Source organism: Rhipicephalus microplus, chromosome 6, assembly GCF_043290135.1.
Source record: "Rhipicephalus microplus isolate Deutch F79 chromosome 6, USDA_Rmic, whole genome shotgun sequence".
Classification (NCBI taxonomy): domain Eukaryota; kingdom Metazoa; phylum Arthropoda; class Arachnida; order Ixodida; family Ixodidae; genus Rhipicephalus; species Rhipicephalus microplus.
Window position 1 is genome coordinate 89,504,139 of NC_134705.1, and position 17,038 is coordinate 89,521,176.

General features: G+C 45.9%; 2 protein-coding genes across 2 annotated transcripts; both read right to left on the reverse strand.

Moving 5' to 3' along the window:
* Positions 1–3,561: 3,561 nt before the first annotated feature.
* Positions 3,562–4,173, reverse strand: LOC119168551 (ubiquitin-conjugating enzyme E2 Z). The gene has a single exon (XM_037419947.2). The coding sequence runs from the start codon at positions 4,171–4,173 to the stop codon at positions 3,562–3,564; it is 612 nt and encodes a 203-aa protein (XP_037275844.2).
* Positions 4,174–13,231: 9,058 nt separating this feature from the next.
* On the reverse strand, positions 13,232–13,843 carry LOC119168550 (ubiquitin-conjugating enzyme E2 Z-like). Its single transcript, XM_037419946.2, has one exon. It carries the CDS (start codon positions 13,841–13,843, stop codon positions 13,232–13,234), a length of 612 nt encoding a protein of 203 aa, XP_037275843.2.
* Between the last annotated feature and the right edge of the window lie 3,195 nt (positions 13,844–17,038).

The window sequence follows — 17,038 nt, forward strand, 5'->3', positions numbered from 1 at the left end:
GTTTTGCGCTCGCTTGCCTCATGACTGCTTCCAGCTTGCGTCCTGGGAACGCCCCTATTGCAACCCTCTTGTCACCTCGTACCCTCTCTTTGATGGCTTCTGTGCATCGATTTAAATTCGAGTCCCCGGCGATTATCACATGCTGTGACTTCTCAGCTGGAGTGTCCTGCACCTGAGGGTTACTTGCACCTGTGACGCCGGCTGCTTTCTCCCCTCCCAGCCCCATTACTACTTCGCTGAAGCTGGGCCTTGCGACAATTGAACCGGCTGAACCTGTTTTTAGGAGCGAAGCTCCTTAAGGCGTGGGCTGTGCGTCCCCTGTATGTAGCCACCTCTCGTTCAGTTCTTGCAGTGTTCACTAGATGGCGGTACTTGTAGCTGACGGCATTAAGTATTACGCTAGCCACCGCCCGATCTAAAGGGTACAGCCATATCCATCCGTCCATCCGTCCATCCGTCCGTCCGTCCGTCCGTCCATCCATCCATCCATCCATCCATCCATCCATCCATCCGTCCGTCCGTCCGTCCGTCCGTCCGTCCGTCCGTCCGTCCGTCCGTCCATCCATCCATCCATCCAAAAGATGCAAGATGTTATAAACTAGACGGCGGTACGTGTAGTTGATTATGAAAGATGCGAGGTGTTATAAAATAGGAATGATGCCACATATGGCGCGTGTCATCGTTCGATATAGTGCGGCGACGTACGCTAGGGGGAGCGTTGCAATAAAATCGAGTGGGCAAAATGTACGGAGGATTCATGGTTTACCAGGTTTACCTCCGGAGCTTCGCCCACTCATCATCATTCACTTCGTGGATGTGGCGGCACTTTTTTTCCAAACTTAGTTGCTCTTTCTTCTCCGCCGTTCTGGTTGCCGGTTCCCTACTGTTCTCTCCGTAGGCCGCTCCTCTGTTTACCTTGGCTAGTGCTTCCTCGGCAGACTTCAGCCTTTCTCTCATTGCCCTCGTTTTCTCTTGTTCTGTCGCCAACGCGGTCTCGAGCTCCGTGATTCTCATCAGCAGTTCACTCTGGGCAACATGCCAAATCGCAACCGCGCCGCCGAGGAGAAGGCCGTGGCGCTTCGGTGTGATGGCCACATCTAGTTTGCATAGACGTACTAGCTTCGGAAAACAGTCCATATATAAATGGAGTCAAGCGCGTGCCTCACCCTCAAAAGTTCGCTGGCTGATGAATGTGTAAATAAATAGTTACGGTACAAATCCTCGCCTCGTCATTAATTTACGCCATTGAAATTACTATGCTGTGTACTCTCAATGCAATAAATGTATTCCCATTTCTTTATTAATCCCTTCAGAAGGGTAGGGACAATTTTCATTCTTTTTTTGGAAACATTAGTATGGCATAGTCGAGCCTTGCGACTGACCTCGAGTCAACGCACTTTCACTGGAACTAGAAGCTGCATACGCACAGCGAGCGAGGAAAGCATTCTGTGAACGAAAAAAAAGGGCCTGCTACAAGAAAAAATATGGCTCGAAAGCATTCTTGCAGATTTTCGCACATCGTTGGCTTTTTTGTCCGGCGGCCACTGAGACAAGGGGTGCAAGAAGCTCGCACTAAATGTGTCTGGTCACACCAGGAGGCACTGCGCCATGCTCCCTACTGGGCTGCAGAAATCAGGTGCATTGTTCCTATTCTAACCACAGCCACCACCACCACATCCGAGCTAGACTGCACCTGCCGTGGTCTAGTTTACCACCTTTTTCAAAATATTCTTGTTTAGTGGGTACTTGGGCAAAAATCTTGGCAAATACGATGTTTACTACCCACAGTCCAATTCTCTTTAACTGATTCTTGTGAAGCATGATGATCTCTATTCGCAACTTTCACGGCCTATAGGTGCCGCGACTCTACATCCAACATGGCCGTCGTTCAGATGACCGCCCGGAGAGAGGCAGTGCTGGAAAGTACAAGTTTTGGCGAAGACTGCAATTTCTCGCGCTTCGGTGGCCCTTCGATTTTTGTTTTTTTAGAAAATATGGGAGCGCTAACATAATACATTCAGCGAATAAATGCTGGGTAGCTTATTAGGTAGATAAATAAGCACGAAATTGTAAATATCACACAAACGCTCTTCACCAGGCGTTGGCGTAATCGCGGGCCACGACTGGCGTCATGTTGGAAAAGTATTAGATTGGGAGTTTCAGTACAAATTTCTCAGTAATTTCAGAAACACTTTCAGAGAGGCGCTTTTGTCTCACTGTTTTGCTTGCATCGTATTCTGCGCAAAGCTTGTTCACCTCAACTAAAAGCGCGAAGCAGAGTAGGCTGACGAAAAAAAGTTGTTTTTCAATTCCGAAGCACAAGCACCATGTCATATTACCAGCAGTATGATAATATGGTGTTTTCTTGACAATTATAATAACAACAGAATATCAAAAGAATGAATTCGGCAAGTAGCATGAACGAAACCAGTGGTAATATACGAGTTTCACGTTTAAGAGGGGTCGTTCCGTTACTAATCCATGTTTCGGCGTTTGAGAAGACCAAAATATAGCATGGGTAGGGGGCAGAAACGTAAAAAAAAACGTCATCACCAAGTAATACCGAGCACAAATTGCTGCAAATTTGAAGGTCGCGGAGGTACTTCGCAGATGCCTGAGATGGGTAATATTGCGATGAACATTTTGAAACCAGTCCTTTCATTCTATTCTAGAAGCGGAATGCATTCTTAACTCAGTTCTGGTATTGCTTGCACAGCGACCATGTCGAGCAGGCGATTTAAGTGCGAAAACTTAAAACGTAGAAGTTGCTGTACTCGTACACAAAATGGGTGCTGCACACATTTGTGGGCTTTATTTACCTGTTAATTTTAAGCTTCCTAACCACTCTAGCTTTTTTGAGGCGCTACTTTTGTGGAAGGCTTACTTTTGTTCACGATATACGTATGTAGGCTGTGACCATCGAGGCTCGCAATCAGTCGGTTTTTGTCGACTGGAATCAGTCGAATTATTTTTTTCTACTTTCCATTTACCTTGAGAAAACCTAACATTTACGGTAATATCAAGGGCGTTCACAACGTTGCAAAACGACCACACTCGCGGGGAAACAAGCAGCAACAACTGCTGTTTGAAGAGGTCCGAAACTTCGATCACCTCAACAGAGCTTCCGGGCGCCACGGTACCTGGAAGTTGCGAATACCGTAGCTTTTCTTCACCTTTTTTCCCTGAAAGTCATTCACGGGACGCCAAAGAGATTAGTTTTCCTTTAATATAAGGACTAGTGAAGCCGAGAGTTTACAACTTGTGCCTGTACGCTGAGACACGGACTTGTATGTTGTTATTCTCGGATATATCTGTGAGGCATGACATAGTATATTCGATTCATTATACACTTACGACAAAATATGTAATAAAAACCCGAGATCATCCGCAGCGTAGCAGAGTTGCACGAAATAAAAACACCTCTTCGTAGGGAGGCTGTTTACTTTTCAACTGCATAAGATATATACAATGTATGAGGTGACAATAACCACAAAAGTTCACCACAGCGTTGAGCATGAAAATGTCCACCTTTACGTTTTCTTCAAGTGAGAGACAAGGAAATCACTGATCCTCCATTAGCAGCGACTGGATCGCGATGAGCACCATCTTGATGGTGTGCGCGGGGCTCCACGTGCAGGTGTCCGTGGTGCCCAGAATGTCCAGACACACCTTGCCGCTATCGCACAGTTTGGGACCGAGGCTTGCACCGTGAGTGTTCAGGAGGCGAACACGTGGCGACCGCGTCGGGAAGTTCGGAGGGCACTGTAGCAGAAAGAGTAACAAGCGGCCCTCGTACATAGTGCCTGAGGGGCCCACCATAGCCACGTAGAACCGGCTGATGTCCTTAGCCTCGATGAGTACACCCGGGAGTGGATTTTCGAAGAGGTCCAGCATGTCGTCCTGGATGCGCAACAGGCACTGCGCCGACGCCCCTTCGTGCTCGAAGCAGGTCGGGTCCCAGTCGTCCTGGACGAGCTCGGACACATTGTCGATCTCTGTACTGCTGGCTGTGGTCTGCGGAATGTTGGGATCTTCTTCGACTGGTGTGCCCCCGGTCTCGTTGTCGGTGTCGCTGCTGTCCTCGGCGTTATCTATCCAGGGTGCGATATCTTCAATCAGGAGGTCCTCGATCTCGTCCTCTGGCAAATCGGTGGCGGGAATGTTGAGCTTCATTTGTAGAAGGTGGCACGTTTGGGCTCACACGGGATACTTTTAAGTAGCGTTCCCGCTCACGGCTCACGCGTCTTTTACATGGACGAGAGAAAAGTAGAAGGACGAGTGGCGATACTTCGAGTGGCTCTCATATCTACAACCCGAGAGAAAGAAAGGGAGGAATAACTAGGAAAAGAGGACGGGGCCAACAGGAGTGATTTTGTAAATAAAGAGAAAGCTATGGAGGGCGAAGCTTGCTGGTCTGTACGCAGACGGCCGCTGAATGAAAAAGCGCAAGGGTCCGGCGGCCTTAGTACGCACAACAAGGCGAGAAGGGACGGCGGTGGAAAGGGAGTTAGCTACTCTTTGCTAAAGCGCCGAAAGAATTCAGGTTTTTACTGCCAAGCTATGGCTGATACTCGGAAAAGGGCGAATCATTGTCTCGACAGTACCGGTTTCGGGAATCCCTTCCTTATCCAGTAACAGGTGTGGTGGGGTTGTAAATCGTGGTTTGCGCTGAGAGCCACAGCAAAATGCTCGGTGCACTATTCGAACAGAACATCAAAACACAATAGGGCTATTTCGCCACTGGCACGTGGATACCATGGACTCAGTTACTTTTCGAAAGTTTGAATGAGAAGTAGCTTGAGGCCCAAAGCAACCAATTTAGGGAAAACATGGGTGGCAGCTTATAAATGTGAGTGGCGTCAACCAAGCGAGACTAACGATTAAAAAGTTATCTCGTGTTGTGCTGGCTTCACCCGTTCACAACATTGTCGTTCTGCTGAATGCATACTATGCGTATTGTTCACAGTGCGCTTTTCGTTGACATGTTCCTAAATATTAACGCTGTCTGTGTGCATGCATATTTATTCGAAAGTGCAATGGCTCTATAAAAAAGATACTGGTTTGTATCAAAAGTGTCGGGACCTCGGCAATGTCCGATGTTTGAAAAACACGTACGACCACAACAAACAGTGAATCCTTTCGACATGCTCGAAGTAAATGATACAGATTAGAATTCAATTAAAAAAGATTAGGCCTGTGTATCATTTTGTGACTTATTTCGTGTGAATTTCCGTGCCTAAACCACTAAATGATAAGATACAAAAAGGATCATCGACAAACGCCTTCTGTAGCACACGAATATTTTTTTTTTCATTGGAATAAGTTTATCCTACAGCGCAATGAGACCCCTCAAACTGGTTGTATTCCAAAGAACTCCTTTGGGTGTAGGATATACGTATTGTGCAATGACGTCACCATGGCGGTCATGTCTAGGTAACTCCGTGCCAAAACGCCCTGTGCTGTCCCACTCGAATGGCCCTAGCAAGGAAGTTTGACGTCCAATTAGTGCTGGTGGCCCTCGCATCAATCCTTTGTGTTCACGTTCGATGTTATGCACGTTCCTTGCACGTTCGATGTGGCTGGGGAAAAGAATGTAGGGGAAGCACAAAAGAACGCGGGGAACGAACGAATTCGTGCCCTCACCTTGCACTGACCCTTTAACCAGATAAAAAGTCACGGTGACCGCCATGTTTGAGTACTCAGCACCGAGAACCTGTCACTGACTTCACGTGAAAGATGTATACTAGAGTGGCACACTCGTTTTGCTTGCACAACGGGTACTTGTGCAGTAGCTATTTTCACGCATCACAAGACATTGTTTATAGGCATCATTTCGTGCGCATCACTGAGTCATTATCAGTCAAGCAGTGGCTCTGTGCTGAGATCGCGATCAAGTGAACGGTGAATTGAAGTCGGGGGTGGTTTCAGATATTTCAGACGGGGTTCAGACATCCCAGTGCATAGTTATGGTTTCAAATCACTTGACTGCATTCCAATAGTGGCAATATTGAAAAGATACGAAATGAAAACGTCAATTGCGACATCTCAAGTGTTTCGCTGTAATCTACACTGCACAGTGTTCTTTCACACACCATTATCGATATTACATGATAGTTTTTCGGAGCAGACGGTTTCTTTTAGAATTATATACTTGTTATTCGCGCCTTAGCTTTTTTTACATTCATTCGTATCTGAATCCCACATTTTGTGCGCCTGGTTACCACTGAATGACCTATTTTACCGCAATCCCAACCTTCTCACTTTGAAAACCATCACCACAACAAACTATAAAACACACTATATATGATTATATACAGCATATTATGCATTCGTTATGACCATTCGCTTCTTATTTATGTAGTAAACTGACTAAGTATATTGAGACAAACATTTTATCAGCTGCGTTTTAAGTCTTCTAATGAGGCGGCACGAAAGCTATAAGGTATGGTCGAGTTTTTTTTTTTAAATATCTCAGTGAATGAAGAGCCTATGACTGTTCACCTTTTCCCCTCTCCCATGCACTAGAACTCATTACCCTTAGCTGATATTATCTCCATTCACAAGAGCACATTAGGCTGGGCTAGTTGCTGTCTTTATCAGTATACATACTACGATATCACTTCTCGTATTTCAGTCAGTGGTGTGTGAGCTGTCTAGTGCAGTCTGTAGAGGATTTTAAGCAGTGATTATCGCTAGCGTGCCGACAAGAATGTGACGTATTACAGTGTTATTGTATCATATACCTCGAGCACTTTGTATGAACGCACCTGATCTCAGTCACTGTTCTTGCCTCTGAAGCGATTTCAGTGTCTGCCCACATAGAATATTCAAAATTGCCAAAATTAGCCATGCGAAATAGTTCTCACCGAGGACTAATTTCTGTAACAAAAGAGGTAAAGGATAACTACACTGTTTTATAAGAATGCTTCTTTCATTGCGAGCAAGCTTTCCAGAGAACACTTAAGTTCGACCTACTCATTTCGTTCAACTTGATTGTATAGATAAAACTTCGGTAACATGCCACCCTTTTAACCGGTATCATATGCGGCCCTCCGGAAGCCGTCAGAAGTTCACCCCCTTCCCGTTATTATAGAAACCATCTTGAGTAGCAACAAAAACAAGACACACGGCAAGGAAGAGACGAGCACAGGTGATTAAGGTTAACTTCTTGAGTGAGAGGAAGCTCCGATGGCGAATGTTGGATTGGACGTTCAAGGCGAGCAATGTATTCTGGCTACATTTTACTTACAGTGTACAACGCGAGGCTCGTCATCCAAGCTTCCTCTCATTCTAGAAGTTAACTTTCATCAAGATGACCGAACAAACCGCTTTGCTATAGGATTCGGTAATTCTAACCAGTGTATAGGCGGCAACGCGTTACAGTAATGTCAATACCGGTCACGCGCTATTTTTTTTTTCACAACTTATTAACGTGCTTGTTAAGGTTTTGAAGTAACGTACTTATTTTATAATTTTTTATTACTTCTGGTGTGACGTTACTTTTCACTTATTTATCTTGTATGTGAAATTGTCCAAGAGATCTCTCGGATGAATTTCACTGTCGTAGTGTCGGGCAGCTATCCCCCAGCAGGCAGTGACAAAAAAAAAAAAACGAGGGTGGAATTTTTTTTTGTAAAAGTTGTGCATAAAAGTTATTCAAACACCCCGTCTCCATGTGGGAGTTTTGGGGCATCGTCTCACAAAGCCTTAGAAACACCACATAGTGCGCCGTGAATCTATGTAGAAACATGCTTTTCATGGAAACGGATTTTAGCAGGCATATTTCTGGCCCCCTTCGCCTTTTTCCATGCCCAAAATACGGGCTGCTCGCAAAGAAGGTGCATGGGCTGGTTTAAACTCCACACCACGTGCTGATTATCACGCTTCGCACGCGGGGGAAGAAAAGATCTTATTCGGGAGCCTGCGATCACATAAAAGCTATGTTTATAAGTTAGAGTGACAAAAGAGCACACGTGCAGAGCACAGCTTGGTGAACGACCACCGCAACAAACTGGACAAGAACGGCTTTACAGACTTGGAGCCTAATGCATAAATGGCTTTTTTTTGTGGAATCCTCGCCCGTCTAGGAAACAGCCGGCAACTTGACCGGGCTACAAGTACACTGCCGATGAACAGCCTGTCTAAACGGGATTTCGCACATCATGGACAGTAGACGGGAATCTAAGGCAGAAAGAGATCCTTGAAAAAAAAAAAAAAACGTGAGTCAGTAGCAAGAAGTTCAGTTTTTCCTTAGGAAGGAAAAAAGGATTTCTTTTTTTTTTTCTTGCTACCTCGGTTGGCTTGGTTTCCTGCTATCCTCTCTTTCAACTAAACCCATTAAATCGGCGTTCACAGAGCATTACAGCTAACCGTCGTTGCAGACAGCTACACGGAGGACATTACCAGATCGAATTTGACTCCTAAAATGTCTGGGGACCTTTGGGTATACCGTGTTTACTATTTACAGTCCACTTATCTTGAAATAATTTTTCTGAGAGTTTGATGGTGACTATACAGTACATTTCGCACTTTTCCTCCGGAAATCTGTTCACGGGACGCGAAAGAAATTAGTTTCTTTTGAAGAAAACGTTTCGGTGAGGGCTAGTGCCTAACACTTGCGCCTGCATGCTAAAAGACGAACTTAACGAAGCAAACAATTGTACGTTCGTGTTGTTCTAGAATGTATCTGTGCGACTTGACACACCGAAGTGACGATATGGCCAACATATTGGTACGCTATGAGCCACGCTGTGCTATGAGCCTGGGTAGAGAAAACAGAAGATGAGGTTGTCTGGGGTGACCTGAGGACTTTATCTTTACTTCCGATTGATGGATATCATCCTCACCTTGTAAACAAACCCAATATTCCTTTATTCAACTGTGACAGTTTTGTGGTGAAGCTGTTAGGTAACCATGCAACAAGATTCTTCAAGCTCCTGAGCTACGACGAAGCCACCGCGTTGCTGGACTGCCTCTATTGCCACTGGCGGCTGAGATGTCTCACGGCAAAGCTAGAAACCGGATCCTCGCAGCTGCAGACCTTCCACCAGTCCTCAGCCTGCACCACGACAACCTCGTCCTCCTCTTTCATGTTTTCGGCTCATACCACAGTTCGGCTCATACATTAGGAACATTGACAGCAGTGGCATATAGACGCCAGAAGGTTCAGTATGCACACAAATACAAGTAAACCAGCTTTTCCATGTTACCCGCATTGATATGAGATGGCTTTTGTTAACATTATACTGAAGTAGAACCAACATACTAGTGGTGTGAACGGAGACGCTTGGCAACGCAGCGGCTGAGGCAGATCGCATTCCTTGCCGCAAAGATCGTGGCTGCTCCTTTCCATCATGCTCCACTTTTTTTCTTTTCTTTATTTTAAACGGGGTTGGAAGGGACTTCCGTACTGGTGGGGTGAGATGATGAGTCGGTGTCTTCTCGGGTGTGTCGACGCCTCCCTCGCGTTTTGAAATACGGCAGCCGGGCCGTATTATGCGCCACTATACTAGGGAGCTTTAGTGCTGGGTACCCAAGCGGCTTGCGTACGCAGGACGTTGAGATGGCGGTGTTGCGCATGCGCGAAACCCCAAACAGATGCGTCGCAAGATCGCTGGGGCGATGGGGCCATGCGTCCGCGCAGTCCACCTTCGCAAGAACTCACGGTATTCACACTGCGGATACTCTAGCCGCCGAGTTAAAATAAGCCAAAGTACGAGCACTTATAGCGATTACACGGTTTCAGCCAGATTTCCAAAGCTAGAATGGCCTGGAACATAGAAACTAAAAGGCATATGCCAGCCCCCGACCAGCTGAATAGGTGGCGCCATCTAGCGCGGCCATAGTGAAACAGACAACCACAACTTTGTTATTGCAGAAACATTGTGCATAGTACATCTGGTGCAAAAACTGCGCAGCGACAATATTACAAATGAGTAACCTTTTCATTCATTTTCACCTCAAAAACATTACGCGTAAGCTAACATGTTCATGACTGTGGTTGCACGAAGTTTCACAAGATGTCGACACTGTCGTTACAGTAACCTTGTATTTTTCACTTTTTTGCGTATACCAGATTACTGCTCACAATAAAAAAGTGTCCTGGTCACTCTGTATGTTTATTTAACATTTCAAATCATACAAAGACCTAAAGAATACTTACGCGACAAGACGCTATGGCTCTGCGAGCGCGTGTGAACTTCGTGCGGCTTGCGTTTGCGTGCGTGCTACCGTGGCGCCAACTAAAAGGCATTCCGGTTGGGTATGGGTTCGGCACGCAACGCCGCGCGCTCCCAAGCCCGCAACGCCCCAAGAGAATGCGTACCCAGCACTAAAACTGCCTACTGTTTAAAAACATAATAAACAAATTTCGTTTCACTACATGAAGCCACAAGGACACCACCGCCAATGTTCGCCTGATTCTATATCGAAAAAAATTGGCCCCCTATCTGCATGTAATCTGCAAATGTCGTCGAAAGACGATAGTCTTGCGTGTCGAGAGAGTGAACAAGACATTTATTTGATGTCCTGTGCGAGAAAACCGGTGAATGGTATTTTGGAGGCGCTGCGCCTCGAGCGTGCAGCGGAGGCGAACGAGCGCATCAAGTCACGTCACACGTGAGACATGAAAGCCATCTGGCAGTTTTTTTTTTTTTTTTTGAAAACATAGCGCGTGACTCTGAGACGGGAGTGCGCGCCCGTCTCAGAGGTGATAAGGTGTAGAACGCAATGCGACGGGTATAGGTTCCACCACTGTTTCGTTTTAGCAAAACGTTGGAAACACTCACCTTTCCGTGCAAGCGTTGCATGGTCAGTGCAGCGTGATAAGCACTACGGTCCTTCAAATTACTTATCATTGCCTTTTCTAGTAAGAGACGCACATGCAGAATATAGACGTGTTGTTATGGTGCCCCAGACATGCGCAATAACTGCTTTTTAATGGACGATTGCACAAGCATGAACGCTCAATCTTCAGCAACATTGGTGGGCGCTGCGGATGGTGTCGGCCGTTTCAAGTACCCGATGCCGTTAAATGTGGACAAACAGACAAATGTACAGACAGACAAAAATTTTTACGCTGAAGGTCCCCAAGAAAAACTATCGTCTTTAAAAAACCTGCGTTCACGAATCTGAATTTAGTAAGGTCCATCGTCGTGAAGCTGGTGCAATCGGATGGGCTCTCCAGTGTGCTAACTCGCATATTTTCATGGTTCTCCTAGAAGCTGCAGTGAAAATCACTTCGCATGTGTCATCCCGTGCAGGTGCTCTGGAAGCTAGTGAAGTGAATGGGATGGACATTATCTTGCACATGCACGTTCCTTTGACGTCCATAGCGACTATACTCTGTTTCCAAGACACTCTACCTAGCCGAAGAAGCCCGGCCTATAGCTCGTCTTCGTACAATGGCTTCACAACACCGATCGAACGAAAGCTATGACAGCCGCCATCAGTTTGTCGCATACTGCGAACAAGACTTCGTGTGGTTGTGGACGCCACAACGTAACCGGGGCCTATGCGAGAAGTTTTTACCCCAGTACAGTGACCCATTTGTCATTGTTGATAGCTTGAGCGATTTGACATACGTGGTAGCACGGCTGGCATCAGCTGGCCGTCGGTCAAACCGGGCCCATCTGGTACATGTCGCTCGGTTTCACTCCAAACATTCAGAGTGATTCACACTCGCCCAGCGGGCTTCGTCTGGGACCCGGGAAATGCAACGGGTAAGAGCCGAGAGAGGAGAAGAGGAGGAAGACGTGGACTGTTGCAGATACCAACGCCATAATTACCCGACCATCAACCTCGCCCTGCTAATAAACACCATTCGACTTTAACCGTAACAATATTAAATGCCTGTTGGCCATTCGCAGCAACTGCGCGCACGTAGCTTGCAATCCATCCTATTCCGTCCACAGAGCTGTGGTGGACGCTCAACCGGCTCAACAAAATATTCTCCTACAGACGCCATAAAACGCACAAGAGTGCATGCAGCAACAGCGATGGGAGCGTCGGTGCCACTGGGGAAAGAGGTAGTGGCGACACCAGGATTTTTCTGGGCCAAATGGTACGCCCAATCCCACCCGGTGTACAACAATAGGATGTCGGTTCTCTTTCACGGTAGTTAACATGGAAGAATGCACCGTGAAGGTGTCGTAGCTGCGGTGCTTGAATGTTCACATAAATGTTGTAGCATGTATCCCTGCAGAGCAAGCCACATTTTGATGAGATTAACATGATATAATCCTATGAACTCGCGTAAAGAAACGCCACATGATCAAAATTTTCCTGAGCCCTTCACGGCAGCGTCTCTTAGAATACCATCGTGATATTGAGACTTCTAATTCCAATAATTATGCTAAACATATGGCAGCGCAGCACTTATGCTACATTCAGTCGTAGTGTAGAAAGAAAATTGAGAAGCCAATATGTATACATACAAGCCCGTTCCCTCTTTAAGCTATAATAGTGTTATGCACTCAGGCTTGATGCGGAAGGAACCAACACTATCACCACCACATTTTGATGGTCTGTACCTACGCGCATCTCGCTGTCCATGCTTCGGCATGCAGGATGTATTCCAGAGGTCAGAAGACACACAAGCTGCCCTACAGATTTCGGACGTAGCACGTGCAGCGAGTTTCTCGCGCGTGTGGCAAGCGCGCGGACAACCAGAACGGCGACCCCCATGCTAGTCTTTCTAACAAGTGACGTCAAGTGCATACCCCCTCTATTAGTGGCCATCCTTAATAAATAAACATTGCTCACACTTCTTGCCTACTAACTGGATTTGAAAGATCTGGTCAGTTATCAGGCATATCATAATCATTGGGACGTGTATTTCTCCTAGGAATTTTTCGCAATGTTTGCTACCTTGATGAGGCCCTAATATGCCATGCTGGTCAATTTTTAACCACACCGATCAATCCAAGAGCTGAAAACAACCGCTACAAAACAATTATTATGCTCCCAAGAGCTTGCCTACTCTTCCCTCCATACTATATGCTATCTAATATACACTTACGACAAACATCTAAAGGAAACCCGAGATCATGTGCCGCGTAGCACGCGTGCGCGAAATAAAAATACGTCTTTCTTGGGAAGCCTTTTATTTAAACTTTGTCCACTGCATAAGAAATGTACATTGCGTGAGGTGACTACAACCTCAATAGTTCACAACAGCATTGAGAATAAAAACGTCAGCCTTTATGTTTTCTTGAAGTGAGAGACCACGAAATCACGGCGCCTCCATCAGCAGTGACTGGATCGCCATGAGCACGGTCTTGACGCTGTGCACGGGGCTCCAGGTGCAGTTGTCCGTGGTGCCCAGAATGTCCAGACACACCTTGCCGCTTGCGCACAGTTTGGGGCCGAGACTTACACCATGATTGTTCAGCAGGCGAACACGTGGCGACCGCGTCGGGTAGTTCGGAGGACACTGTAGCAGAAAGAGTAACAAGCGGCCCTCGTACGTCGTGCCTGAGGGGCCCACCATAGCCACGTAGAACCGGCTGATATCCTTAGCCTCGATGAGTACACCCGGGAGTGGATTTTCGAAGAGGTCCAGCATGTCGTCCTGGATGCGCAACAGGCACTGCGCCGACGCCCCTTCGTGCTCGAAGCAGGTCGGGTCCCAGTCGTCCTGGACGAGCTCGGACACATTGTCGATCTCTGTACTGCTGGCTGTGGTCTGCGGAATGTTGGGATCTTCTTCGACTGGTGTGCCCCCGGTCTCGTCGTCGGTGTCGCTGCTGTCCCCGGCGTTATCTATCCAAGGTGCGATATCTTCAATCAGGGGGTCCTCGATCTCGTCCTCTGGCAAATCGGTGGCGGGAATGTTCAGCTTCATCTCGTAGAAGGTGGCACGTTTGGGCTCTCACGGGATACTTTTAAGTAGCGTTCCCGCTCACGGCTCACGCGTCTATGGTGACAGATGAGAAAAGGAGGTAGAAAGACGAGTGGCGATATTAGAGAGGCTCCTATCTACAACCTGAGAGAAAGCGAGGGAGGAAGAAATAGAGAAAGAGGGCAGGAGAAACAGGAGTGACTTTGCAAATAAAGAGAGAGCTGTGGGGGGCGGAGCTTGCTCGTGTGTACCCCTCCGCACAACAAGGCGAGAAGGGTGATCTGTGGGAAAGGGTGTTAGCTACTTCTTCGTAAAGCGCCGAAAGAATGCAGATTCTCCCTGCCATGCTTTGGCTGACACCCGGAAAAGATCCTATCATTGCCTTAACAATTCAGGTTTAGGGAATCACTTCCTTCTCCAGTTATAGGTGTGGTGAGGTTGTAAATAGTGGTGTGCACTGAAAGCGACAGCAAAATGGTTGGTGTCTTGCTTGAAGGGAACATCAAAACACAATAGGGCTATTTTAACACTGGCATGTGAATACCACCGACTCAGTTACTTTTCGAAAGGCTGATTTAGGAGTCGCTTGAGGCCCAAAGCTACCACTATTTGAAAAACGTGGGTGACAGCTGTTGAAGGTAAGTGCCGTCAATCAAACGAGACTAACGACCCAATGTTATATCGTATTGTGCTGGCGTCTCCTTTCACAATATTGTTGCTCTTCTGGAAGCATACTATGTGTATTATTTATCGCTTGCTTTTATTTGACCAATTCATAGATACTAACGCTGTGTGTGTGCATGCACAATTTTTAATGAAGTGCAATCACTCTATGACAAAGAAATAGATTTGTGTCAAAAGTATCGAGACCTCAGCTGCATCGTGTGGTTTAAAAACACGTACAACCACAATAAACAATGAATGTTTTCGATATCTTCAAAGTAATGATACAGATTAGAATTCACTTAAAACAATTAGGCCTATGTGTCACTTTGTGGCTTTTTGTGAAATCCTGGTTCATCCAGGAGACAGCCAGCATACTTAAGCGATCTACAGGTAAAATTAGAAAGCCTGCCTAAACGGAATTTAACACATTATGGACAACAGGCGTGAACCCAAGACAAGAAGAAATCCATGAAAAAAAAAACGCGAGTCAGGTGCAAAAAGAACAAATACTTTCTTATAAAAAAAGAGTTCCTTTTTTTTCTTGCTACCTTCGTTGGCTCAGTTTCTTGCTACCCCCTGTTTCAACCAAAGCCCATTAATAAGGCTGTCACACGCATGCTACAGCTAACCACAGTTACAGACAGTTACATATCACACATAACCACACTTAGTCTCGTAAGCATGGTTATCGCATACCAGGGGCTCACCCAGATTTTTTTTTTAGGGGGGGGGGCACACGCACATAGAGCAAAGAGGATGCACACAGCACGAGCACTCACTACAACTGGATTATTCTGACATTAGGAAGACTCATATATAAACAAGCATGCGCATGTCATGTCAACAAGAATAATACGATAATGCGAGCAGCAAGCGTGGGGTTCAGTCGAAGTACTTGCCTAATAATATTATATAGTTAAACTGAGTCAAGTAGTGGTAATGAAGGATGGCTGATACACTGATCCTTATTTCTGGAAATGTGATACGCTTCGGAAATTACACACGTAGTTTGAAGAAGATGCAGGAAAAGAACACTTGTTTTTTGAAACAACGGTTGTTATCTGCAGGAATCGCACTGCTAAGCTAAAATGAAAAATAGGGTACATTTCAAGGAACTCCTATGTTCACTAAGGCGTATATTCAAATATCATCCGGTTTGGCCGATGTCCATGTGACCACAACACAGCGGCATGCAATACAAGACTCCTTTGAGCTAATACGCATCTGTTTGAGCTAGAGCGGGGGCCGGTCGGGCAAACAAATGGTCTTTGGTGGTATGCCATGGTGGAAAAACATTTCATGGAAGGGAGGGGGGGGGGGGCGGTGAGCCAATTTTTGGCTGCGCCACCGTCACAAACGGGTCATTCCACGAGAGATTGACACGAATCCGTAAAATAAAAATATTTGTGATTTTATTAGGAATTTAATATTTTATGCCTATGGCACGCAGTTGAGCGAAAAGGAACTGTTTGCTTTTTAAATTCATAATTTACAAGGCAAAGCATTTGAAACGTATTTGATAGTGATGGAATAATTACATCACTGGTCGTTATTGGAAGTTCATAATGCTGTATGCCTAACACACAAATATTCTCGTTACTAAGAAAACATCTTGGACACGAAATATATGCACATCAAAAAGCGAAGGAAGACATTTTGGACCTTGTGAAGCGAACAAAACTACCTTAAAAATGTTTAAATATGGAATGTTTATTGCAGTTGCTAAGAAAAATTGTTGTAGAAAGTGGATAGGAATTATTAACTCAGTTTTTGAAACAATCTTTGCTTCTATCTCTCCGAAACGGCAACTAAGTTTTTGGGGTTTGAAGTCCTGAGGCAGCGAGACTAATCTTGAAGACCCTCACAAGAAAAATAGCTTGGAAAGTTTTGCGGTAATTCAGTATACAGGTGGAAACGAACGTGAAATGTTTATGCCCAAATATTTTTTCCTGTGAGTAGGCCATAAAGCGTTTCCTTTCCGTACGTGTCTTCAAAATGGGCCTATTCTGCGTATACGTCGTCTTCTTATTCACGCCGGCGTCGATGAGGAATGCACCAGAAATGTTTGTGTCTCAAACGAGATCACAGGAGTAAGACAGCCCTGGACCAAGGGAAATGGATTGTCACAAACGTGCAAATGTAAAAAACAGAAAAAAAACAGGTACGTTTCGACTCCTTGTAATAGTATTCAGTAGTGTTCCCACAGAAGGCTATCGAGCCGCGTACTAGCTATAGTCAGGAAGTTTAGCAAAATTTGGCGGATAGAGGGCTCGAACAATGTCTATATTTCGTGCTTTGCGATAGCGGTCCATACTCTCTACAGCTGCAAAGTTTGGTGGGGGAGAGAGAATGATCATTGAAGATGTGACAAACACAGACTGTGTTGCGATAAAGGGAAAGCTACGAGGAGAGGAGGGCGTGGAATTTACGCGCATTTACCTCTACACATACTCGTAACGATACAGTCACAAAAGAATAAAGATTAGCACAATTAGAGAAATGTAACCGTAGTGGACTGAATATATACGTTAC

Bases quoted from the DNA above. Each gene is read 5' to 3' on its own strand.
- LOC119168551 (XM_037419947.2), bottom strand. From the start codon at position 4,173: ATGAAGCTCAACATTCCCGCCACCGATTTGCCAGAGGACGAGATCGAG.
- LOC119168550 (XM_037419946.2), bottom strand. From the start codon at position 13,843: ATGAAGCTGAACATTCCCGCCACCGATTTGCCAGAGGACGAGATCGAG.